At 53.6% G+C, this 24,174-nt stretch overlaps 1 protein-coding gene across 7 annotated transcripts; it reads left to right on the top strand.

The window, feature by feature from the left end:
* The first annotated feature begins 239 nt into the window (after positions 1 to 239).
* On the top strand, positions 240 to 23,563 carry VEGFA (vascular endothelial growth factor A). 7 transcript variants are annotated; one of them, XM_075496158.1, is made up of 9 exons: positions 241 to 1,326; positions 7,394 to 7,445; positions 12,628 to 12,824; positions 14,633 to 14,709; positions 15,113 to 15,145; positions 15,309 to 15,455; positions 17,916 to 17,987; positions 19,135 to 19,266; positions 21,557 to 23,563. In XM_075496158.1, the coding sequence occupies exons 1-9, from the start codon at positions 1,261 to 1,263 to the stop codon at positions 21,576 to 21,578; spliced, it is 798 nt and encodes a 265-aa protein (XP_075352273.1). In that variant the 5' UTR covers positions 241 to 1,260; the 3' UTR covers positions 21,579 to 23,563. The 7 variants fall into 7 exon arrangements, with proteins under 7 accessions (XP_075352275.1, XP_075352273.1, XP_075352274.1 ...); XM_075496160.1 differs by lacking the exon at positions 19,135 to 19,266 and having other exon boundaries at positions 240 to 1,326; XM_075496159.1 differs by lacking the exon at positions 17,916 to 17,987 and having other exon boundaries at positions 242 to 1,326.
* The last annotated feature ends 611 nt before the right edge of the window (positions 23,564 to 24,174 follow it).

Genomic DNA, 24,174 nt, shown 5'->3' on the forward strand with positions numbered 1-24,174 from the left:
CCCGTGGGGCGGCCGGGGGGAAGGCAGGGCGGGGAGGTCGGGGGTGTACCGTGGGAGCGGCGGGGGGCTGCGGTCCCGAGTGGGGCGGGCGGGGAGGGCGGCGGAGGGGGCGCGCACCGCTTTACCTCCGTGGCCTTTTCGCCCAGCGCAGAAAGGGATGGGAGGGGAGGAGGGAGGGGAATCGCCGGGGAGGGTGGGACTTCGCCGGAGCGTCTCTCCCCGCGGCCGCGCCGAGCAGTTGCAGAGCGCCGGCGAGCGGGCGGTGGGGCGGGCGCTGCGCGGGGAGCGGGCGCTGCGCGGAGCCGCCGCTGGAGTGCGGGGAGCGGGGCTGCCGCCGCGCCGGGGGCGAGGAGCGCACGCCGCGCCGGCGGGGGACAGCGCGCCGCGGGAGCAGCCCTCCCCGGGCACCGGGACCTGCTGTTGGCTTGCCGCCTTGCTTTATCCTCTCGTTTAATTTATTTTCCCCCCCACCTATACTTTGATCCGCTGGGATTTTTTTCCTCCCTTTCCTGCAGAGCCTCCCCCCGCCCCAGTTCCCTCCCTCTCTAGCCAGTTTGGATTTTTTCTGTTTTTTTTTTTTTTTTTTTTTTTTTACATTACTATTCTGCTGGTTTTTTTAAAGCGGTGGACAGAGAGAGGGAGAGAGAGACAGAGAGGGCAGGAGGAAAGCGCTCTGGTCGTCCCCTCCGCCACCACCACCCCGACTTGCGGAGAGGGGTCGGGCCGAGCGGCGGCGGGATCAGCCCCTTCCCCCCGGGGAGGCGACCCCGGCTCGGGGAGCCGCCGGAGGCAGCCGCCGCGAAGAGGGGGCGCAGGAAAAGAGATGCATTGAAACTTTCCGCGCAAACTTTGGCGTGAGTGCGCGAAACCGAGCGAGCGCGGCGCGGGTGCCTGCCTGCCCCGGCGCGGGGAGAGCGGCCGCGGACGGGCGCCGCTGTGGAGCTCGGACTGCCCGGCGGCGGGGGCCGGGCGGCGGCGGAGCGGCCGCGGAGCCTGCGCTCGGCCCGGCGGAGCGCCCACCGAAAGCAGCAGCGGGGGCCGGCGGAGAGCCGGGCTTATGGAGGGGTGAAACCGGAGACCCCGAAGAGGAACCCCCCTTCCCCCGGAGCCCCTCGCAGCGCCCGGCCGGCGGCACCCCAGGAGGCGGCGGCGGCGGGCACGGAGGAGGCGCGGGCGAGAGCGCGGCGGGGCGGCGGCGGCGGGGCGGCGGCGGCGAGGCGGAGCGCGGCGGGCCCCGCTCCGCGGCGTGCGCCGGCAACCATGAACTTTCTGCTCACTTGGATTCACTGGGGGCTGGCGGCGCTGCTCTATCTGCAGAGCGCGGAGGTAAGCGGCGGGGACGGGGACGGCGGCGGGACGGGGGCTTCTGTGCCCCGCGTACGGGGGGGACGGGCGGCGGAGAAGACTTCCCCCCCCTTTCTTTTTTTCGCGCCCCCCCTCGCCTCCCACCTGCTCGGTGCGGTGCCGCCGCGCTGCTGGCACCGGCTCCGGGTGGGCGCCTGCAGCGCACACACGTGTGTGTGTGTGCGTGCGTGCAATGCTGCAGCGGGGGGGGAAGCGCTGCCCGGCGCTTCGCAGGCCCCCGGAGCGGCCGGCAGCGCCGTGCGGAGTGCCCGCGCACATGTGCGCGCATTGCACGCCCCCGGCGCGGGGCTCCCGGGGCGGCGGGGCCGTGGGGTCCCGGGGCGGCCGTGGGGTCCTGGCGGGGCCGTGGGGTCCCGGCGGGGCCGGGGCCGGGGCCGGGCCCGGGGCGCTGCGGCCGGCGGGGCGCGGCGTGGCGCGGGGCAGGGAGGCAGCGCGCTGGCTTCTTGCATCAGCCTCGCCTCCCGTCCTCGGGTCTCCTGACATTGCAAAAGGGTGTTTCGGCGGTATTTGTCTTGGGTCCCGGCTCGGGTTCCTGCCGCCGAGTGGAGTTCAAAATACCTAGCTGGAAAAAAACAAATAGAGATCAAAGAGGACAAAATGGATCCTGAATTTCTTCCAGATTGATTTTTTTTTTTTCAAAATACATATCTCCTGCACCGACATTACAAAACCGCGCATTTTTCTCTCCTCTTCCTCCTCAGTCACTTTTACTTTTGCCTCATTGTCATTCATGAGGGATTAGAAACCAACTCTTCCTCCTTTTCTTTTTCTTTCAAGAAAAAAGAGAGGCAGCTTTCTGTGCAAACCTGTCCTATAAATCTGTCTGTTTTCTAAAGAGTCAAGAGGGCTGTGTTGCCAAGAGATATTAAGGGGTTTAGACGGAGTGCCCACGTGAAAGTGGCTGTTCCCTGGGCGGGCATGGATTACGTTTTAAAGGCTATAACAGGTTAGTTCTCTCCTGCCATTTCTCCTCGGCACTTGGAGAGAACGCGGGCCAGATCATCTCCCACAATCGTGAAAATCGCTTGCAAACTAATCAGTTATTCACACTGTTTGTTCAGCACCGATGCTGGAAGGTAACCCCCCAATTAGGAGCCATTACAGCTGCAACTGAAGTCATGCAGGCACTGCACGCTTTGTTTCTAGCCTGTTATATCTCTACTTTCTCCAGTGACAGCCGCACGTTAGGCTGTGCTCGATGGGAACTGAGGCGCAGCTCTCGCTCGAGTGTGGCACAGAGCAGCTCCGTGCTGCCTGCCTGCCAGATTTGGCTCCTGGGACAATTCTTTCTGCTCTCCAAGAGTTTTTCCACCCTCATCTAAAACGGGGGGTTTCTTTGCCTCCAGCTCCTCAGTAAACTTCGTGGCGTCTGTTCCCCGGCTATAGGTTAGACAGCTCTGTATCCGTGTCTAGTGATAATACCCTTTAACCCTCCCCTTGCTCCTTCTCCCCTCCCCTTCCTCTTCCCCAGAGGAGGAAACGGCGGATCAGGTAGAGTCCAGGTCTGTCTGTCCTCAGGAGTCACGTAAAAGCCTCGTGCTGCCTTTTCTCCTAGGCAGGAGGATGGTGCCGATGAGAAAAGAAAGAGGATAACGGTGGGAAAAAAAGTAGGGAGGAATTACGGGGTGGCAGTGGCGTTGGGGGGAAAATGTTGCGGGGATAGATATGTGAGAGGTTGCGAGATGTTCAGATAGCTGGGTGACGCGGGCCATATAAGTGCTCAGGCAGATCGACGGTGAGGTCTGCCCTTCGGTTCTGTCCTTATTTGTCTGTTGATTGCCTGGGCACCACGGTGATGGGAACGTTAGAAATACCAGCAGATCTCACGTAGGCAGCTTGACGATGACTCTGGGCATGGCAGAAGGCATGACTCTTCACGCCGGGACTAGGGTTTTGTGCTTTGATGATAATATTTATCTGTACTGTTAATCTGACTGTCGTGCTGAATAAAACCTATCTAGCTAGCCAGGCGCATTGGAGAGCATTAAATAAAAGCCCTGGCAGAGGCTGAGTTGGGAAAGCGGGGTCCAGCGCGTGTCAGGCAGCTTTCCTGCAGGCGAAGGAGGAGGGACACAGGAATCACGGTGCTCCTCTAGTGAAGGCGGCAGGGAGATGCCTCCTTACTGAAGGAGTCGTTACAGTCGCTCCTGCAGCGAGGCCGGGACGGTGGGAAACCGAGTCATGGTCGGGGCTGGGTGGTGCTGATGCCACAGGTGTCTGCCTCCACTGGTGGCAATAGCCTTTCTGTGCAGGAGAGGGAGGAAAAGGTGGTCTTGCAGTGCCACCTTCTCAGCTGTTTGCCCGTGCTGAGCTGCGGTGCACAGTCCTCATGCCCCGTGGGGTCAGAGAGGTTGTGTTGGTGGTGTTCCCTTCCAGTCCCCCCTTCCTAGAGAACGGGGGATGGCAGGTCGTTCCCCATCTTCCTTTGTCTGAGGGTCTCGGTGGCAGCCTGGTGGCAGGTCACCCCTAATGAGGGTCTCGGAACTCTTCCCTTCCTGCCCTGAACTGTGGGGGGACCTAGATACACCAGCTGTATTGCCAATGGGAACAGGCAGCAATCAGACACCGAGGTAGGGAGAGCGAGCCTGTGACCAGACTGCTAATGATCGCACACCCACCAGGCTCCCTGCCTTTGGTGTGCCTCTGCGCCAGGCTACGATGGGGAGCCACCAGAACCTGCTTCCCCAGCCCGCAGGCAGCCGGGACGCAGCGGGTCACCTTCCCCAGAGCCGCTGTGGGCCCGTGCTCCGAGGACAGGCTGGGAGGAGGAGCGCTCCTTTGGGAGCAGGGGAGGGGGAAGCCTGTGCTGACATCTCAGGGGGGCTCGCTGATTCCTGAGCAACCCCAAATCCGCTCTCCTGTCTGTCCTGCTCCGTGTCAGAGGTGCCTTGGCTGTGCTGGCAGCTTGTGGGATTACTGACCTCTGTCTGCCTGTACAATGGAGAAGGAGTGCAGTGAGTCCCGTCCCCCGTCCCCCCCCCCCCCGCGCTTAAGCAGAAACCGCTGAGAAGAATTTCTAGCGCCTAAGACGAAAAGTGCCTTAACTCCTGTCCCAGAGTCCCTCTCAAAGTGGATGGATTGTTTGTTCCAGTCCTAAACAGTTACAAAGCTCTTTTAATGAGGCTGCACAGATTAGGGGGAGGGGAAGGGAGAGAAAGAGTACTGGTGGTGGTGGTGAGCGGGGTGATGGTTGGAGAGAAATGGCTTGATTAACCTTTTCTCTCCCTTCAGAGAACAACTTGCTTCAGGCAGGGACTTGGGGGAGAAGGGGGACAGGGAAGGTGCAGACACCTGGGTGGTGTGAGGCGGGTTTATTTATTAGGGAGGGTTTTACTCCACCACGGGACGTGCATTTGCTGTGACCTGCACAGGGCACAGAAAGGAGCTTCCCCTTGGTCAGCCCCATTCCCAGGGTCATTTATCCCGCTCTCGAGCCCAGGGGTTGCTTCCACACCTCTGTGAAATGTTGAAAATCTATTGGAAGGAAATTGTGTTACAGAGCTGTTGGGTAATGCCAAAAGCCAGCAGAGGAGAGCGTGACCTTCAGGCTCCCACCGAAGGGCACGCCGGGCCTGCTTGTCCTTTGGAAGGCTTTTGGTTCCCCATTGCCCTGTCTGATATGTAGCAGCCTGGTTTAAAGTGAGGCAAAAGCCCCTGCCTCACCTGCTGTTCTAGTGGACGGGCTTTGAGGGCACTAGCCACAGGTGAAAGGCACTGCCGCAAGGGCAGAAAAGTTTCTTGGTATACTGAGCAGAGGGCATGTTACCGGTAATTCTGGGAAACCTTTCAGGATTCTGCTGAGAGCTCCCCTGGGAGCGCTCAGAAGCTCTCTGCAGGCTTCCTACCGGTCGTGTTTCCTGTCCTCTGGGTGGGATCGCAACCCAGGTCTAGGTGAGCGCTGGGAGAGTGTTCTGGCTCCTGCTCCAGTACGTCAGGAGCAGGGCGAGGTGCTGGCCAGGCGCAGGTGAGCAGTGAAAGTGTGTGGCTTGCTTCTGCTTCCCATCACCTGTGCACCACGTGTGCTTGCATGTGAGGAGGCGGTGGGCTTGGCAGCCGGCCGGGCAGCCTCGCATAGAGAATGGGCAGAATGACCCTCAAGGTGTCTCCGAGCTAATTTTGCTCAGTGCGTCACGGTCATTCTGTGTGTGAACCAAAAATCCCTCTGCGAAAGGTCTTGGGGGCGTTGTGACTTGGATAAACTGACTTGGCTTGTGATCCTCTTCCTGTGCTACGACACAGATTGAGGCTTTTCTGCCCTTGATACGGCTTTCTTTTGACCCATAGGTTGTCGGGCGCTGAGTGGCTTTGGAAGGCCACTGCAACCTCGCTGCCTCCATTTTGTTTGTGCTGTTGCAGTGACCTTCACACTTCAGGAATGAAACTATTTCTAGGAACCTGCTTTTTAAACTGTTGTCACAGCACTGAGGTTGGGCACACAGCCCTCTCCTCCCCAGAGAAGAAACAGATCCACGCATGGGGTGGCTCAGGTCTGGGCTGGTGAGTTATGCCCAGGTACAGAAAGACTTTGGTTGAAATGAGAAGCAAGGAGTTCGGTCAGGGGGACCTTAGACAAAGGGAACTGTGCACAGACACAAAGGAACGGCTGGGAGAGGGCCTTCTAGGGCTTCGCCGGCTCTCTTGCCCCCTCCTTTTAAAAGCTGACACTTTGGGCTGCTGGGACGGTGGTGCTGCCCTCTGCACGAGGCTGCCTAGAAGACCATAGGTGGCAGATTCCTGTTGTGAGCTTGAGGTGGACTTTGCCTGCTCGATTCAGTCCTGTGTGCAGCTACGAGATCAGAGGGCCTTTTTCTAAGCCTAAATGCAGCATACTGCTGACGAAACAGTATTGTGCGTGTATGTATTGGCCACGCTCTTTTTGGGCCTCTGCTGAAAGGCAGCAGGTCTGGGGCGGATGGCGTCACGCAGGTGGCAACATACCTCGGAGAAGCGAAGAAGGCTGGGCATTTTTTGGTTTTGGTTCAGAACAGCAGGGGGAAACCTGACTTGGCTGGAAAGTTACGTCAGAGCTAAAACCCTCACGCAGAGCAGGAAGAGTGGAGTTTTTGTTTCACCTGGAATTAAAAGGACTTCCTTAGTAAAGCGGTGTAACGCTTCTCCATCCTGGTCTGGGGGTGGGTTACCTGTCGCCACTCCTGCCTGCGTCAGCGGTGTGGAAATGCCCTTGCTCCCAACAGGGCAGCAGGAGTGAATACAGAGCTTGGGGCCTTTTTGGTTTTTGTCCTGGGGAAGCTGCGGGGAGCGCAGGGATGGGAGCCGTGCTGCTGCTGGGACACGCAGGGGCTGGGGACTGGGCGCGCGTCGCCCTCCCTGCCAGAGGAGAGGAGGGAAGCCCGGGCGGTTTGGCGGCATTCGTCGGCAAAGCGGTGCTGTCACAGTTAATCGCCCTGACACCCTGCCAGATACCTACACCTCGGTGGCCACCGACAGACATCTGTGACATTGAGCGGGGAGCGATGCCCTTTCGCGCCTGGCTGCCCTTCTCCCTTCCCTGCCCTCCCTGCTCTCCTCCCGGGCCGGATTCACCTTTACGGGGGGGAAATGGAGGCCTGGGGGAGAAGAGCGGTGCCCGGGCCCGCCGGTCATGTCAGCGGTCCCCCCTGTTCTTCCCCCCCCGGGCCCAGATTTGCTCTCTGGTTTTTGACCGTGATCACCGAAAGCGCGTTCCCAGGGACGCGTTTCTCCCTCTGGGACCCCTCTCGGGCCCGCCGCGCTGGAGGCCCGGCCGCCTCCCTCCCTGCCGCCTGCCCCTTCCCTCGGCCCGGGGCCGTCCCGCCCGCTCCGCCCGTGTCCCTCTCGGCTCCCCGGGGGTCGGGGGGAACAAAAGGTCCCTCTGTGCCGCCAGGCCGGCTGGAGGGGAAGGGCTCCGCCTCGGGGGGCGCCCCCTCCCGCCGGGGCCTCCCTCCGCCTCCTGCCCGGCGGGGCGGCGGCGGCGGGCCCGGGAGCCCTCCCGCGCCCCGGGACCGCGTAACGGCTCCGTGTTGTGACTGATTTTCTGTTATCTTTGCAGTTGTCGAAGGCTGCTCCTGCCCTGGGGGATGGGGAGCGGAAACCCAATGAAGGTAAGCGCTGGGCGGCTTCCCGGCGGGTGGGGGCGGCCGGGGGCTCGGGGGAAGGAGGCCCGAGCCCCGGGAGCCGCCGGCGGCCAACACCGCCACCTCCCGGGGAGCGGCGGCGGCGGGAGCGGGGGGCTGCCGGCGGGAGGCTCCGCCGCCATTAACCCCTTCGCGGCGGCGGCGCCGCCCCCCGCGCCCCCCCGGCGGGCCTGGGGCGGCCGTGGGGCCGGGGCGGCCGTGGGGCCGGACCGCGGGGCCGTGGTGGCCGCGGGGCCGGGCTCCAGGGCGGCCGCGGGGCCGGGGCGGGCAGCAGGGCCGGCCCAGCCCGCTGCTGGCTTCCCACAACTCTGAGGAAAACTGCGTGCGTGCGCTTGTGCACATACACACGCTCATTTATATATATATATATACACACACGTGCGCACGCACAAAGAGCTGAGCAGCGGCGAACAGTTCGCTAGGGATTCGCCACAGTGCCGTAGGAAGGGATTTGTCATCTTTGCCGCCTGCCTCTTCCCCGGCGGCGCTGGCGGTGCCCGGCTGGGTGGCCAGGGCTGATCCCCGAACAAAGGCTGAAGCAGCGCCCCGACTCTCCCAGATGGCCAGGCGGCGGGTCTCCGGGGGGAGAGAAGGAAAAGAGGACAGCCCAGGATGATTTTCTGGAGTCGTGCCTCCTGACAACCATGGGTATCCCCCCAGTCAGGATATTGCTAAGCACTGTACAGAGCCAGGCTTGAAAAATACACCCTTTTACTGCGATTTGAGCTAGCAGGCTTAGAGGGTTCAGGGGACGGCAGTGTGAGCTGATAGATTCTGCTTAATTCGTTGCTGGCGGTCCAGTAGGGACAGGACCATTGCTTGGTGAGGAAATGTGGTGGTGCCTCTGCAGGCGTTGTCATTTTGTGTCTCTCCGGCTGCCCAAAGGCCAGGCTGTGGCAGTGTCCTCTGCCTCGTTGGTTTGTGTGAGTAAATGTAGACCCGAAGAGCAGTCAGCCCCCAGGTTAGTCAGAGATGCCTCCTGCAAGTGCCCTGTCTGGTGGAGCCCTGTGCGTTGCAGCAGGTTGGCTTTCTGCCTGCAGTCCTCAGTTCAGAAGTGGGGTAAAAGGGCTGTGGACTTTGGAGCCTTCAGGCTGAGGTGATCATCAGCTGCTTTAAGACCATCCTGACCATGTTTTCCCCATACCTTCGTAGTACAGCAGACCACTCGCTGCATGGCAGGGTCTGACGAAGGCCTTGCAGGGTCCCCACGGGTTGTGACCTCCAGCGTTATTCCAGCTGGAGGTCAGCAGAGGGCTCTAGCAGTGTGGGCCCAGATTGGCTCTTTTTTGTCACACTGTATTTCGATTTCTGTAACTTTATTGGTGTGGCAGGCTGCATGTGCATTGCCAGAGGTTTGTAGCAGGCTGTCTTTGGGATAGGTGTCCATTTTGCATGGGCAAAATTTCTGATTTGTTGGCGGGCTGCCGCCTGTTGCGCTTGACCCTTGCTCCTGCTGAAGTCAACAGAAGAAGGTTCAATGACTCCAGAGGGATCAAGATGGAGCCTGCTGTGAGGCTTATTTTGGTAACCAGTCCTCTGCTCTTGGTAGAAAAGAGCCAGTGTCCTCATCTATGCCATTTGTTGTGTCCGACTACCTTCCTGGGGAGGGGAAGAATCAAACAGAATTTAATTCCCGGTCACAAGAAGGCTGATGGGATCATGGGAGAAGTTGGTCTGGCAATGTGAGCGGTGAGACTTTGGTGCTATTGCCTTGGTGCTTTTTCTGGTTCTGCGATGCAGATATATCTGTGAGCTAGAAATCAGGACTCTCAGCATTACCTTCCTGGCTCTACTTCTGTCCTGCTGTATGACCTTGGAGGTCCTCTCTCAGTACCTCAGTTTCTCATCTGTGAAGAGGAGGTGATGATGTGCCTCTGTTCCACAAAGACAGTCCTGCAGTTCCTTCCTCTGAAGCTCTTGGGGTCTTTAGGGTTGGGGTGAAAGGTGATTTTGTGTCTTTGGCCATTTTGTGCTTGCTCTGAGATGTCGATCTGTGACAGGTTTTTATTTGGGATGGACTTAACTCTGGTTGGAGACTGTAATTTTAGCTTCAGCCCCTACCCTTTTGTGCTCAAGAGAGCGTTCCACATGTTTTGTGGCACGGGAAGTTGTAGAGGAGTCAGACAAACACTCTTTGTTTGTTCCACGAGAAAAGATTTTCTGGTATAAATAAAGGAAACCACCAGCACTTGTGGCTGCACTTTTATTTTTAAAAGAACAGTGTGTCTGTATTGCTGCTAAGTCGTTGACGAGGGGGGAGGCAAAATGATCATAGACTTGCTCCTTTTCTAGTCTAGCATGTTCCCACTCGACTGCTCCAAATTTGGACTTAATCCTGTCTGCTGTGGCTATGTCTGCCCTGAAGAGTTAATGTGGGCCCTGACTGGGTTTTAACCTTACTTCCCCTTCCATTCGCAAAGAAGAACCTCTGACTCAAATCTGGAGGTGTTTTGCAGGGTAGGGGTGTGGGTTAAACGCAGGATTAACTTTAACGTGGGCTGAAGCCCAAATTGCAGGAAGGGAGCAGGCCAAGTGGTGTTAGTCCTTCGGTGACCTTCCTATGTTTCCCCATGAAAGACAGACCTTCTTCCGTCCCTGACACAACCAATGGAAAGGAAGCACAGACTGAATCAGCCCAGCAAAGTGTGGAATATGACTCCTGGTACATAGGAATAAGCGTAGGTACCATAGCAAGGGCAGGGCTTTGTGGTGAGGATGACTGTATCTCAGTCATGCGCTCCGGTTTGGGTGCTAACTGTGCAAATGGACTATGAGCATTGCACAGTCTCTGTGTGAATGCTCCGTGTCCAGAGAAATCAAGGCAATGTGCCTTTTGTAGCAGGATGTTCTGACTGGCAGCTGGAGAAAGGCTTCCTGTTTCATTTTCAGAGGCTGATTCAGACTTTGGAAAATCATCATATGTTAAAGTAAAGGCAAAAACTCCCAGGTCTTTATGGGAAGGATTTGGTCCTGTCAGATCTCCCAGATCTCAAGTACTGTCATCAAGGCACAGCTATGAAAGTAAAGGCTCTGCAAAAGGAGTTGAATGTGCTGTTCTGTGGCCAATCTGTAGTCTGGATTCTCTGGTGTAATCCAGCTGCTTGCGCAGTGCAAACATTTAGAAAGTGTGGCAGACGTGAATCAGTTTCACTTCAGTTTTCTACTCTGTTTTGGTTTCTGCCTCTTTATGCCCCAGACTACTGCGATGAGCAGCATTTGATCTGCACAGGTAACTGCCACTTTCCCTCCCTCTTTTCTTCCCTCCCGCCCCTCGACATAGGTCTGTAAGCATTTTTATCCAGAACTGTGCCTTTACGGCCAGAGTTCCCAGGTCCTTTCTGCTGGCACGGCGTGAATAATCAACAGTGCAGTTCGGTGGCTGTCGTTGTGCCTGCAGAACTTCCCATATATTAAATTGTTCAACTTGATGGAACATAGGTGGTGACTAAGGTCACTTCGAAGGGGAATGGGAAGAAGGAGGTAGTAGCTGCAGACAAAATAGTGGAACAGACAGGAGGCATGCTGCAGTTAAGGGAGGAGGGAAGAGGAAGGGAAGAGGAACAGAAACATGCTGTCTTCTAGACAAGGAATACCAACAAGCAGTCCATGCCTGCCAGGCTACATTTCCCTTTCACAGGCCACTTTCTCTTTTAATAGCTGCTCACGCTCTCTGACACTTCAAACTCCCTGGATGGAAGCTCCTCCCCTCTTGTACCCGCTCTCAGCACCGTGGCACTGTCAGCTCTGCATGACCTAGAATTAACTTTCAACAATTAACTGCGGGCTGTGAGCTCCAAGCCCTGCAGCTTTTGCATTTTTGTGGCAAAGTAACCTTTATGCCAGTTTGTCACAAGTTCAGTGCACTTTAGAAACGCCTACTGGAGACCATTTTTTCCATGATGCAAGCAGTTTGTGCTTATCACTTAGAGTTATCAACCTTGGTGCTGTAGGACTCTGCATATTGTACAGGTGGATCATTATAGTGCATAACAGCATGGGGCAGGTAGTATCTCTTTGCGCATACTCTTATCCTTTGCTCCATTTGAGACATCCTCCTTTGCCTGCTGCTGGTAGAGCTAGGAGGCCTGGACGGCTCCAGGTACTCACTGTTTGCAGAACTGTACTAGCAGCTGGGTTTTGTGCGTGTGCACTTATCTGTCCTATCTCTCATCTCTTTAAATCTCTCCAACCCTTGACCAAGCAGCAAAACGAAGCTCTGGCAAGAGGCTGGGAAACATTGAGAAACGCTTGTGAAATCAGTGCAGATCACAAGCAGTTTGTGTTTGCTTCATTCAGAGGGAAGGCAGGGGATAATGGCAGATCCACCCTGTTCCCCCTCCCACACTACCTCATTGTGGTTCAGTAGCCAAGTATATGGTCTAGTTAATCCTGGGGGTGCTGTGGGCTTGCCGTGAATCTTTCAGTGGGTGGCTTGATTCCTTGGTCTGGGAAGGTGGTCAGTGTGGAGACACGGGGGCTGTGACTTGTACCAGGTGCTGTTGTGGTTCTGAGGTGGCCTGTTGAGGTGGGTGTTTCGCATGGGCAAAAGAGGTAGCTGATGGGAAGAGTGAAGATACGTGGATGCATGGGTCAGAACCCTCTGCTTGTTCTCGGAAGTGTCTCTGCACCGAGGTTTGTAGAAAGGATGCTTCTGGCTTATCCCCTTGCCTTCTGAAACCCTCTGGGGCATCCACTGGCTGTTTTGAAAGGGAGTAAAAGGCAAACCAGTGAAGGGCCTTAATCCAGAGCGCAGATCATCTGCAGCAGCCTCAGGTGCTTCTTGGCTGAGCTAATATGTGTAGTGGCAGCATATCTGAGAGTATGGGGGATAGTGGGAAAGGGGTTTGGGAAGGAGGCACCTGTGGGACACATCATGGTGCCAGGGAGGCAAATAGTGAGGCTCTCTTGACTATCTTGCCTCTGCCTTGAAGCAGCAGTAGGAAGAGATTGTCTCTTTCTCTTCCCCACTTAATTTGTGTGTGTGTGTGTGCGTGCGTAGGGCAGAGACAAAGGACTTAGGCCTGCAAGACTGTTAGTGAAGAGCATAGGGTAGATGTGTTGCAACTGTCTGGCTCGTTTTAAGGGGTGAAGCACTAGACATTCTTGAGCTAAGTATGCATTAACTTATTCCCTCCATTCCTCCTTTTAGTTATCAAATTCCTGGAAGTCTACGAGCGCAGCTTCTGCAGGACAATTGAGACCCTGGTGGACATTTTCCAGGAGTACCCTGATGAGGTGGAGTACATATTCAAGCCATCCTGTGTGCCTCTGATGAGATGTGCGGGTTGCTGCGGCGATGAGGGCCTAGAATGTGTCCCTGTGGATGTGTACAACGTCACGATGGAGGTGAGGGCGCAGCTTGCAAGCTGGCATGCTTGGGTGGAGGAAGCAGGTCAGCTATCGCAGTGACTCCAAGTCCAGCTCCCAGCTAATTCAGAGGAAGGGCAGCCTACCACAGGGAACAGGAGATTGTTGGATCAGGAGGGCTCACGTCTCTCCTGACCCTTGTGCCCAGCATTACACCATGCAGGGTTAAAAGATGAGTTGCCCATCTCTATTCAAGGCTAAGAGGAAAATCTGTTTTTTGGCTCTGACCTCACAAGTGCCCAAATACAGTAGCCAGGAGCGTGCAAAGGAGCATTTCTGCAAAGGAACACTTCATGCTTAGAGAGCGCAAAGGAGCATTTCTGATGCTGTTATCTCTGAGGCTCCCTGATGCTGTTATCTCTGAGGCTCCAAAGAAGATACTCCTTGGGCCCTTGCTCTACCTTAACTCTGCGTTTGGTCCACACAGCTGTTGCTCTGAAGGCAGTTGAGTAGTGCAAAAGGGGAAAGCCTGTCAGTACTCTCTCCCCGAGGGCATGTGAGGTCAGCCTTTACCAACAGAGCAGGGGATTTGGGTCATTAGCTACATTGGCACAGCAGGGGTGGAAAGGGGCTCTAAGAAACACACTGCTTCAGTGTCAAGTGGAAAAGCCTTTCTGCCTCTGGGAGTCCTCCTCCTTTGTTTGGAGGCTGCTGAATTCATTCCTTGGAAGAGACAGAGATGGCTGTGATAGCAAAGGCTGGGCACATGGGGAAGATGCAAACCCTGCTTTAGAGAGCTTTGTCAATGTCCTTATCTGCCAGCCTGGATCCCAGCTTGTGTCCACAATGGTGCTGGTGCCCATTACCCTTATCCCATAGCTCCCTCACCTACTTTTGTCCCTCAGCCTCTTGAATGGCCACTGTAAATATTGCCATCACTTTTTGATATGGATGAGAGACATGCAGGACTATGTGATTACCAGCAAGCTCTTTTTACTTGTCATTTGAGCTGTGTTTGAACTCTGGCAGAGAACCTGTCTGTGCCCTTCCATGGTTCTCCATACTGCTTTACCACAGCCTGGGCCAGAGCCTACTAGCGTGGTGTAGCTAGGGATGGTTTTGTTCCTACCATTCCTTGCTGATTTACTGTTTTTGGCTGTTATGCCCACATGCCTGTAGAGGGTCAGAGGGACTTGAACAGATCTCTGGTGCAAATGTTAGAGCTAGTGGTCCAGCCAGGTTCCGGGTTGAGAGACTAACGATACGTGCATAGTTTCCAATATAACTTCCCTGGAGGCACATGGGGCTGGGGGATGGGCAATGTCTGGCTCTGCAGGGCTGTTTTAAGTGCAGATCACCAGGTTTACTTTGTGTGTCGAGTCACTGAGAAAGTGAGATGTCAGCTGGGAAGGAGTGGTGGCTCAGGGAAAAGGAGTTGGATATGGAGCTTTTGCTGTGGGCCTTTGCATTAGACTGAAGCATGCCTCTACATGAGAGCAGGCTGGATGCTCCGTTATGCCTCTCTAGCATTAACCAGGGATGGCTCAGTGAGAACCTTGCCATGGTGTTACGCCCTATCCCATGCCTGTCTCCAAGGCAGTCCACCAGTGCTGGCACCTTGCATGCATGAGCAAACAGAGGTTTGGCACGAGCCTGGTGTTGCCGCTTGCTTGTGATCAAAGGCCTTCCCTGACTGGGAGAATGGGGCCTCAAAGCCAGCTCAAACTCTGCCATGCTCTTCCCAGGAGCACCTGGGGTGCAAATGCTTTGCCACGCAGCGGGCTGATTTGGAGCTGTGAGTATAAATAGTGAATGGGCAGTGACCCTCTCTGTTTCTTTCATTCCAGATCATGAGAATTAAACCCCATCAGAGTCAGCACATAGCGCACATGAGCTTCTTACAGCACAGTAAATGTGACTGCAGGTGAGAATGGAGCAGCACTGGTTCTTCTTGCAATAAACTTATTCTGAGCCTTTCCTTTTTTCTGCCATTGGGTTGGGACTGTTGTCCAGAGGCTTCTGCAGTCTCCTCAGTTGGTTTGCTGAGCCTGGGAAAAGAAGTCCTTTGCTGGCGAGGCTCCCTCATCTCTAGATATCACAGGTGGACAATGCTAGCCTGCACCCTGGGGTCTTTTGGCACTGGCTGCCAGCGAGGTGCAACAGGAGAGCAAACACTTTGAGAAGGACCACTTACCCTGTGCCATAGGCATCCTGCAATGCCAGCTGTACATGTCCTTCCCTGGACTTGGTGGGAACTGGGGATAATACTGGAAGCGTATGTGGTAAGCTCCCTTCTAATGAGGCCTTTGTTCTCTCTTCCCCCACAGACCAAAGAAAGATGTCAAAAACAAACAAGAAAAGTAAGTGACAAGCCTTTCCTCCTTTCTCTTTTGGTGGTTGGTTGGCGTTTCCTCTCCCCACTGCCCCTTGCCCTTTTCTTTGGTTGGAGATACTCACTTTGAGAAGGTGTTTTTGGAAATGGCATATGGTAGTGCATGGGGCGACACTCTGAATCCGTTCCAGGTGGGCACAGAAACCCAGATCTGACGGTCCTTCCTTCATACCCCAGACCTGGAGCTTGCATGACCCATGGCCATGGCAGTCATTCCTAATGCTTTATCCTGAGTCAGGGAAGTCCCGACGTGTGTGTCCTACCAGAATGGATTCAAGGTGCAGCCCCGATTCTCCCTTCCCTCTTCCTGGGGTGTTTCTGGTTACTGCAAATTGCTACCTTTCTTTATTATTAATTTTTTTCTTGCTGCTTGAGTGAGTACTTGCTGGCTTCTTTCACAGCAGCTTGGGTAGGAACTCTGCTGGCTACAAGGAGAGGTGCCAATAGAGGCCTGGTGGAGGCAGGACTGATGCCATGCAGGATGTGATGCTGGTTTTGGTTGGGTGGGGGCTCAGGAGGGTGTAAAGGGAGGTGGATGTCCTGACCGGGTCTTGGTGGAGGCTTTCTTGAGAGTTTTTTTCAATCTGATGGATTTGCTCTGGTGACCTGAAGGAGCTTAAGGAACAACCTTCCCTTTCCCTCCTCCCCAAAGTAAAAAGGTTGTGGAAGGTAGAGAAATACGCTCTCGTCCTGCAGTAGTCGCAGGGACGATCACAAAATGTGGAACAACATCGAAAAGAAAGAGTGACCTCTCTGGGCGAGAGGCTCAGCTGGACTGCGCATGGCTGGGATAGTGACTCTGCCATTTAGAGGTGCGGAGTTGGAGAGGAAGGGGGTGAATACTGGGAGATGAGGCTGAAACAGAGACAGAGAGAGCAAGTGGGAGAGTGAGAGAACTTCTTTCACCCCTCTCTTGGTGGTTGTATATTTCTACCTGCCTTCCAGCCTCTCCTTCTCCCCCTGGAAATCTGCTCCTGGCTGCATCGGGCTGCGTGCAGCCAACACTCCTCTCTGTGCAGGGCCGTGTCGGGGACGGTCGGTTTGTGTGGCTCTGTGGTTTGAAGGTGTGCGAGATTTGGGTCTGTGTGAACTCTGGTGAGGATGGGGTGTGGGTGAAGCAGCCAGCCCGGACTGTGTTGCATTCCCTTTCCTCTTCTAACAGCACCTTGCCTGCTCTTTGCTGGTTCTGCACTCCCCGGGGAAGGAAGGGAAGGGATGGGAGAGATTGGTGTGCTTTGATTTGTGCTGCATTGAAAGTCCTGTTATATTGGTGCCCCTCTCCTCCCTTCAGGTCGATTTTCCTCCCCTCACCACCTCCCTGTGACTCCTGACATGTAGGGCAGAGGCTGGGAGCGAGCTGATGCTCTGACACTCGTTCCAGTGAGACGACTTGAACAGGGCCTAAGAGACACCTATGGTGCTTTCCCTTCTGTCCCTCCATGCCCCCTTGGCAGCTCCCTCCTGCGGTGGGCTGCACCAGGGAACGAGGGAGCCTTTGCTGAACTGCCACAGTGCTGGGGCTCACTTGCCTGACAAGCCCTGGTGCTTTGCCTAGGGCCTTCTCCTTGCTTGTCTCTCCCTTGGTCCTGTGCTAACGTGGCTCAAGGAGCAGCGCAGGCTCCAGCCTCCCTCCCTCCCTGTGCTCTCACTGGCCTGTAGGGATACACGGTTAGTGTCCAGGCCTGCACATCCTAGCCCCTGCCTGTCCCAGCTCCTGCCCAAGAGTCAGGAGCAACTGGTGAATTTTTCGGAAGAGAGTCAGTGCCTTGGCTCCGTCCACTTGTCTGTCTGGCAGATCCATGTGGAAGGCGAGGGGAGGGAAGGAAAGGAGGGAAGATCTGACAGCTGCTTGCGGGTTATCTCCTGGGTATCATAACTAGGTCAGGCCTCCCTCTTTCCCCTTTGGTACTCAGGATGGAGGCTGCCAGAGGGGATGTTAGCAGACATCCAGTGAGGTCTCCTGGAGTCCTCCAAACCACAGGCAGGAGGTGGAGGGGGTGAGCAGAGCCTTGGAGCTAGATAGCCCTCTCCCACACAGCACTGCTGCATAGACCAGGTCTCTCCCCTTGTCTGCGGGGTGCTGAGGCCAGGCCCCCTTTGCTCCCATCCCAAGGCAGGATTACCGCCAGCCCTGCAGCACAGCTGTTTGAGCTCGGCTGGCCCCTCCTAGGCCCAGTGCCGGGCAGCGCATCAGGTCAGAGCGGTTTCCTTTTCCCTGGGGAGAGCCCCTCTGCTCAGGTTGCCTCTTGCCAGTCAGCGTGCGCCCGCGCTTGTTGCCTGGAACGGTTGTCTGCACTCACTGCGGTTGCGTGATGCTTTCACGAAGCTTTCTGTTCCTTCCCCCTCACCCCTTGTCCCTTTCCCAGTGCCCCTCTCTGGAGGGAGCGGGTGCCCCTCTGAGGCTGCAGCAGATCTGCCTCTGCTGGCAGCAGCCCTGCTGGAGGTGGTCTCTGCTGAGTCCCCTGGCATTGCCTTGGCTGTGGGCAGGCTGGTTGCGGTGCTGGCAGGAGCGCAGGAGGGCCGGTGAATGTGTGTGCGAGGTGGAGATCTGTGCTTCGGCCCCGGGACTTGCCTTCCAATCCTGCCTCATGTGCTTCCCTCCTCCCAGCAAGGCACATGGCTGTATTTTTTTTTCTCTTCTTCCTTGCATTTTCTTCCGGTTTTTCTCTCTCTCTCCCTTTCTTTCCTCCTCTCTCTCTCTCTCTCTCTCTCTCTGTTTTTTTTTGTTTTTCTTCCAGAAAATCAAAGCGAGGAAAGGGGAAGGGTCAAAAGAGAAAGCGCAAGAAAGGCCGGTACAAACCACCCAGCTTGTACGTTTGTGTCCTCTGCTTGTAGACTCTCTTCCCTCCCTCTCCCCAAACCAATCCGCCTGCTTGCTGCTCACTCAACTCTCACCCCCCACCCCCAGTCACTGGTGGGCTGCAGACCCTGCAGGGGCAGCACTGGTGGTGGCACCGCGCTGGCACTGAGGGTATCTCAGGGAAGGTGGCTTTAGCTTGCTTGGCTCTCTCTAATCATCAGTGGCGACCATTTTCCCAAGGCACGAGAGCACGGGTGGGTGGGCGAGTGCCCTGCACCTCTTTTCCATGCCTTCCGGTTGCAACTCTGTCGTCTGCTTTCCCCCACTCGTCTTGTGCCCTTGCTGCTACAACGACTGGCGACAGGCAGGCTGGCATCTGCCGTGCATGTGTGCGTGTGTGCGTGCGTGCGTGCGCGCGTGTGCGTGCGTGTCTGGTGGAGTCACAGGCGGAGAGGAGAGGTGGGATGGTGGGAAGCCGGAGAGGGGGTGCTGGGGAACTGGGGGGGCTCTCTCTCTTTTTTCCTCTCTCTGCTGGATTTGGTGGCTTCTCTCTCCCTGTCTCTCTCTCTGTCTCTTTTGCTCTGCCTGTCTCACGGTGGTTCACAGAATTCTGCATTGTAAATTCACGGCCCCTCTGTAGGAGACTCCTAGGCGGCAAGGTTGGGATGGGGCTTACAGAAAGGAGGGCAGTGCAGGCTGCAGGGGTAAGCATGTGATGCTGGACCCCCACTGCTTTCCAGGGGAGGAGAGACCCTGTGTATTTAACTCATTTAGCTGCTGGCCTCTTTCTACTCGAATAGCCCCCTTCAGAGAACTCCTGTCATTGATACATCAGTAGCTGGTTGGGACCTCTCACCTTCCCATCCTTGCTTTCCCCTTCTTCCTCCCTCTGGCCTGTGCCGATGGATCCAATGCAGCATTTGTGAATACTGTGCAGAGAGCCTGTTTTCTTTCTCTTTACGCTAATGCAAGGGGGTGCTGTCCTGGAACTGCTGGGGTGCTGCTGGAAAATCCATCAGCCCGCGACGCTCCAGTGGGCAGCATGGGGGCTGCGGGAGGGGGCAAGGGGATTGCTTTGATGTTTAGGGTGTTGCATGTGTATTTTCTTTCTGCTGAAGCGCTGTAGCTTAGACATCTTTCCTTTTGCCTTTTTGCAGTCACTGTGAGCCTTGCTCAGAGAGGAGAAAGCACTTGTTTGTACAAGATCCCCAGACCTGTAAATGTTCCTGCAAATTCACAGACTCACGTTGCAAGTCGAGGCAGCTTGAGTTAAACGAGCGCACTTGCAGGTTTGTGTCGTGAAGGATGAAAGAGAAACACACAAAGAGAAAGAGAGAGAAAGAGAAAGAGGGGGGAGCTTGCTTCCTGCTGACTTCTGGCACCAGTGCTATATGATTACTTCTTTTCTCTGTCCTATGTGGGCCAGAGGGCAGAGGGGCTAACTGAGATGAGGACAGAGTTTCCTTGTGTCAAAGGGCGGCTGTGCGTTTCAGATGTGCTGTCAGGACTTGGACAAGGACGGCTCCCAGAGACAGGGTGTTTGTATCTATGGTATCCTTTCCCGTAAAACAAGATAACGGAGTTCATGTTGCTGAGGTAGCCAGGGGGAGGGTCTGTAGCCCTCTGTATATTATCTGTATGCAACTCTGAGCTTACTGTTGGACAAAGACAAATCCTTAGCTGACTAGGATTTGACCACCCCTGTCTTCCAAGCCCTTTTTATGCGGCTTGTGGACACTCTGCTGTGTGCAGAGTGAGGAAAGCCCAGCCAGGAGCCTCCCTCAAGGCTGTCCCTGCATTCTCCTTTGCCTCTTTGCTCTTAAAAGCCAGGGAGAGCCCCCTGTCCTCTTGCACTGTGCTCACAGTTCCCTGTCCATGTCTTGGCCAGAGTTGTGGTTTGAGGGGCTGCACTCAGGGCTGTGACGTGGGATACAGCAGGATTAAGTCTGTCTGTAGGTGAAGGCAGGCAGAGGTCTGTATTTCAGGTGTGAGGTGGGAGACGCAAAGACACTAACTGTGTGGTTAGTGTTTGTTCAGAGATTCATGCTGTGCATGTGTCATCCGAGCGCTCTCTGTCACGCACCATCTGTGGCATAGACATGTGTAGAAACTGATTCCTGGTTCTCACCTGAGCGCTTTGGTGAACTCAGTGGGGTCTCTTGACTTGCACCAGCTGCGTGTGGGATCATCCTACCTATCCAGAGAGAGACATAGAAATGGGGTTGCTAACAAGCCTTTGACTATGACCCTGAACTCAGGCCCCTGTCACAGAGATCTAGGAGATTGCTCCTGTCAAGACAGTATTGCAGTGGTAGTGCCTGGATGGGAGAGAATAAGGGAGAGAGATCCAGGGTCCTCTGTGGCTACATCCTGAAAGAGGACACATCCTTTTGCCTCCATTTGCCTGCCTGGAATTGGCTACATGACTGAGGCTGCTACAAGTAGGAAGTGCTTCCTTTAGGTGTGAAAATGCTTTGTGCCCAAACCAGAGAGGTACTGGCACTGCCAGTGTGGTGGAAACTGCTCTGTATACAGAGGAATTTTCTGGGGTGCTGTAATTTCAGTGGGAAAGTAATTGATGGAGAGGCCAGAACAGAGCAGCTTCTGGAGTTAAACTTCTCCCAGCGAGCATAACCTGAAGCATGAGATCAGACCTAACTTTGGCCTTTTCCCTCTGCTCCTGTTCCCAAACCCCAGAATAACTGGAAATTACCCTACAGAGTTTGAAGAGTGACAAATAGTCACAAATACAAAGAAAAAACAAACAATACCGCAAAGAAGTCATAATGGTAGAAGGGGTTTACTAGTTTCTCTTACTAGTCCCTCTCTGTGGTGGGATAATTGGCACTAAGGGACATTTCCAGAGCTGGTGTGTTGGCCAGAAAGATGGGGAGGAGTCATAGGAGTGGGTAGCTTATCTGTTTCCAGATAAAAAGCTGGTTAAGCTACAGTTCCTCATGCTCTTTCTTGTAGAATTAGAATTGGGTCCTACAGGGGAGGGTAAATTCTCACTTCTCCTGCTGCTTCTTCAGGCTGCTGCTGCTGTTCTCTGGTGCTAACCCCTGCTCATGGCAGCTAGTGGAATGAGAGGCACTTTCTTTTCACCTTCTTGCCTGCATGAGGCCTTGTCTGCACTGCTTCCAACCCAAACAGCAGGCTAGGTGGAGAGCTGAGGGAGTGTGTCTTTCTGCATGCATTGCTTAGCCTTGTTTTTCTGTGTGTTTGTGTGTATCTATGTGCGCATGGTGTGAGAGGGTGCAAACAAGACACTCAGCTCATCTGTGAGGAAGCCTCTGATTCTGCTCCTAAATTTACCCCTGTGCCAGTATCCCCCCCGCCCCTTCTTGGTGGGCCTGGGGGAATAGAATTCATTGACCCATTCGTGGGTCGAGATTCTCAGCTGTTTTGCCCCATCTGCACAGCACTTCACCCCACCAGTGACGTCATGCCATGCCTTAACACCATGTGCTCTTAAACACATTAGCCACCTCCCCTCCTTCCCTTCCCTGTCCTACTTGTACGCCCATCACAAACATTAACCCCTCCTCTCTTTTTTTCCTTTCCTCTCGTCTCTGACAGATGTGAAAAACCGAGACGGTGAGCAGCGGAAAAGAAGGGGGAACGGCCCTGTTTCTGGAGCCTGATTTCTCGCCTGGACAGAAAAAAACAAAACACTAATCCAAATGAACCCTAAAAATGAAGGATCGGTAGAGCACAGCACTTTCAGTACGGACGATGGACTCCGGAAGGAACATTCCCCAAGGCACCCGCCGCACAGAATTCACCTTTGGGTTTTGAACTGTTTTACTTTATTTTTCTTTTCATGCTGCTAAATAACAGAGCCAGGAAGACTATAGGGGTGTATTTGATGGGTTTTTCCATGCATACATATATATGTGTGTATACATGCATATACATATATATATATGTATATATATTTTTACCACATCTATATATACATATATGTATATCTTAACCACACACACACACACATATATATATAAAATATATATATATACTGATTATTTTTTTTAACATTGCTAATGTTATTGGTGTCTTCACTGGATAATACCCGACTGCTGTGGACACAAGCGGGCTACTTGGGGCATAAGAAACAAGCTAAGACTGGACTTGAGTAGAAGCGCTGGGTGTAAACTTCTTAACTCTAACTGACTTGTGCGGCCTCCGCTGTTTCTCTGTAGAGTGTGCTGTACCACAAACCACCTTCTCCTTGCCTGGGACAGGGAGGAGAAGTGACGGAGAGGATGGGCAGGGAGTTCCAAAGAGCGGCATCCTAGGGTGCGATGGGTCAAAGGCCAAGGAAATGGCCATCTGCGTGATCAAGGATTCCTCCTCCCCTCTCTTCCCCCAACCTTCGCCCTTACTCGTCTCATAACCTGCCTGCCTTGCTGGGACATGGGATGTCAGTGTACATTTTGCGTTGACTTTATTCGCTATAGAAACTTTGCCAGAGAGACACGCTGGCTTCTCTTAAGGATGGTGGGCAGCTGATGCGCACTAACTTTCCATTCAAGGAAGTATCACAGGAGTCTAGATTTCCCGCCCTTGGTGGCTGCAAAAGGACACAAGGCCTACAGTGTGCTGAAGCAAGAATGGGGACCGGTGCATAGCCACACAGTTGTTCAGCACTGTCTGCTTTCTTCATGCACAGAGCTGCCACTCAAGAGCATCCAAGATGCTTATGGAACATTTCTGGAAAGGGATATTAATCAAAAGTATATACACAGTAGGGGGGTGTGTGTGTGTATGTGAATGTGTGCATTTGTGTCTGTGTGTATGTATGTTTGTGTTTTTCTCTCTTTTTTATATATATATATTTATTTTTATACATATATATATATAAAAAAATAATATATATGTATGCCAAGATTGAAGGGGGGAAAAAGAAAGCAACTTTTGCTGCCTTCAGTTTGCATGCCCAGTGTGAATGACCCTTAAGAACGTCAAGATTTTTTTTTTTCATGACGTACTGTAAATATCAGGCCCCTTTTCCACATCTTGGGCTGGGGAATCAAATGTGAAGGCAGCCGGAATCCCTAAGCCGTGTCTGAGAATCTTGGCTATGTGCGTATCTGCAATATACGCTGTGGTGTATGTGAAACCCACCTTACACACGCGCGCACACACACACCCCCCTGAAAGCGTGTCTGTACATCTATGTGGATATATATAATCTAGTTCTGTGATTAAAATTATTATTAATAATAATAATAATCAAAAAGGTACTCGGTCTGTGTCAGCATGCTGCCAAACATCATCTGCAATTGAATTTTCAACGCCTGATAATGTACAACACGGAAAGCTTCCAAAAAGACAAGACAGTCTAAAAACAGACTCACAACAAGCGACTACTAACCACTAGGAACTCCCCATCCGACTGATGGCTTTCAGAAGGAGAAAAAACACACGGGTGGGTGCTTGCATCTGCAATGTATAATACTCATGCTGCATCGTGCGCAAGACAGAGGCTTCCGATGGGGGGGGAGGGAAGAGAAAGTGTTTTATATACTTATTTAATATCCCTTTTTAAATTAGAAATTAAACAGATAATTTAATTAAAGAGTAGGGATTTTTCAGTATTCTTTGTTAATATTTAATTTCAACTATTTATAAGCCGTACCTCCTTTTTTTTTTTTTTTTTTTATTTGTACTGGTTGTGTATAAATTTAACCTTCCTGTTGTCCCGTCCCATCTCTCCCCAATTGTTGGCAGAGTCAGTAGCATGTTATGGGCAGTTATTTAATTAATTTCTCTAACACCTACCCCTACACATTCCTATTGAGACAAGGGTTAGATATACATCTACATACTATATATATATTTGGCTATGTGTTTGTATATATATATATATGTTTATGTATATGTGTGATTCGGATTAAATAGACGCTACGATTTTTTTATATATGTAAAAAGAAGAAACAGGAAAAATAGAAAATTCTACATCTTGAATCTCTCTCCTTTTTAATTTTAATATTTGTTATCATTTTATTTATTGGTGCTACTGTTTATCTGTAATAATTGCGGGGAAAAAAGATATTAACACTACATATTGTGTCTAGTGAATTTTTTCAAGATATTCCTTAGTACATATTTATTTTTAAACAAAGAAATTACAGATATATCTTAAAAAACCGACGACGACGACGAGAAACAAACTTTTTTTTGTATTAAAGAAT

Source organism: Mycteria americana, chromosome 3, assembly GCF_035582795.1.
Source record: "Mycteria americana isolate JAX WOST 10 ecotype Jacksonville Zoo and Gardens chromosome 3, USCA_MyAme_1.0, whole genome shotgun sequence".
NCBI classification, from domain to species: domain Eukaryota; kingdom Metazoa; phylum Chordata; class Aves; order Ciconiiformes; family Ciconiidae; genus Mycteria; species Mycteria americana.

Coding starts and splice junctions, on each gene's coding strand:
- VEGFA (XM_075496158.1), top strand. CDS start 1,261: ATGAACTTTCTGCTCACTTGGATTCACTGGGGGCTGGCGGCGCTGCTC. Junction 14,710..15,112: donor CACAGTAAATGTGACTGCAG/GTGAGAATGGAG, acceptor CTTCCCCCACAG/ACCAAAGAAAGATGTCAAAA. Junction 17,988..19,134: donor CGGTACAAACCACCCAGCTT/GTACGTTTGTGT, acceptor GCCTTTTTGCAG/TCACTGTGAGCCTTGCTCAG.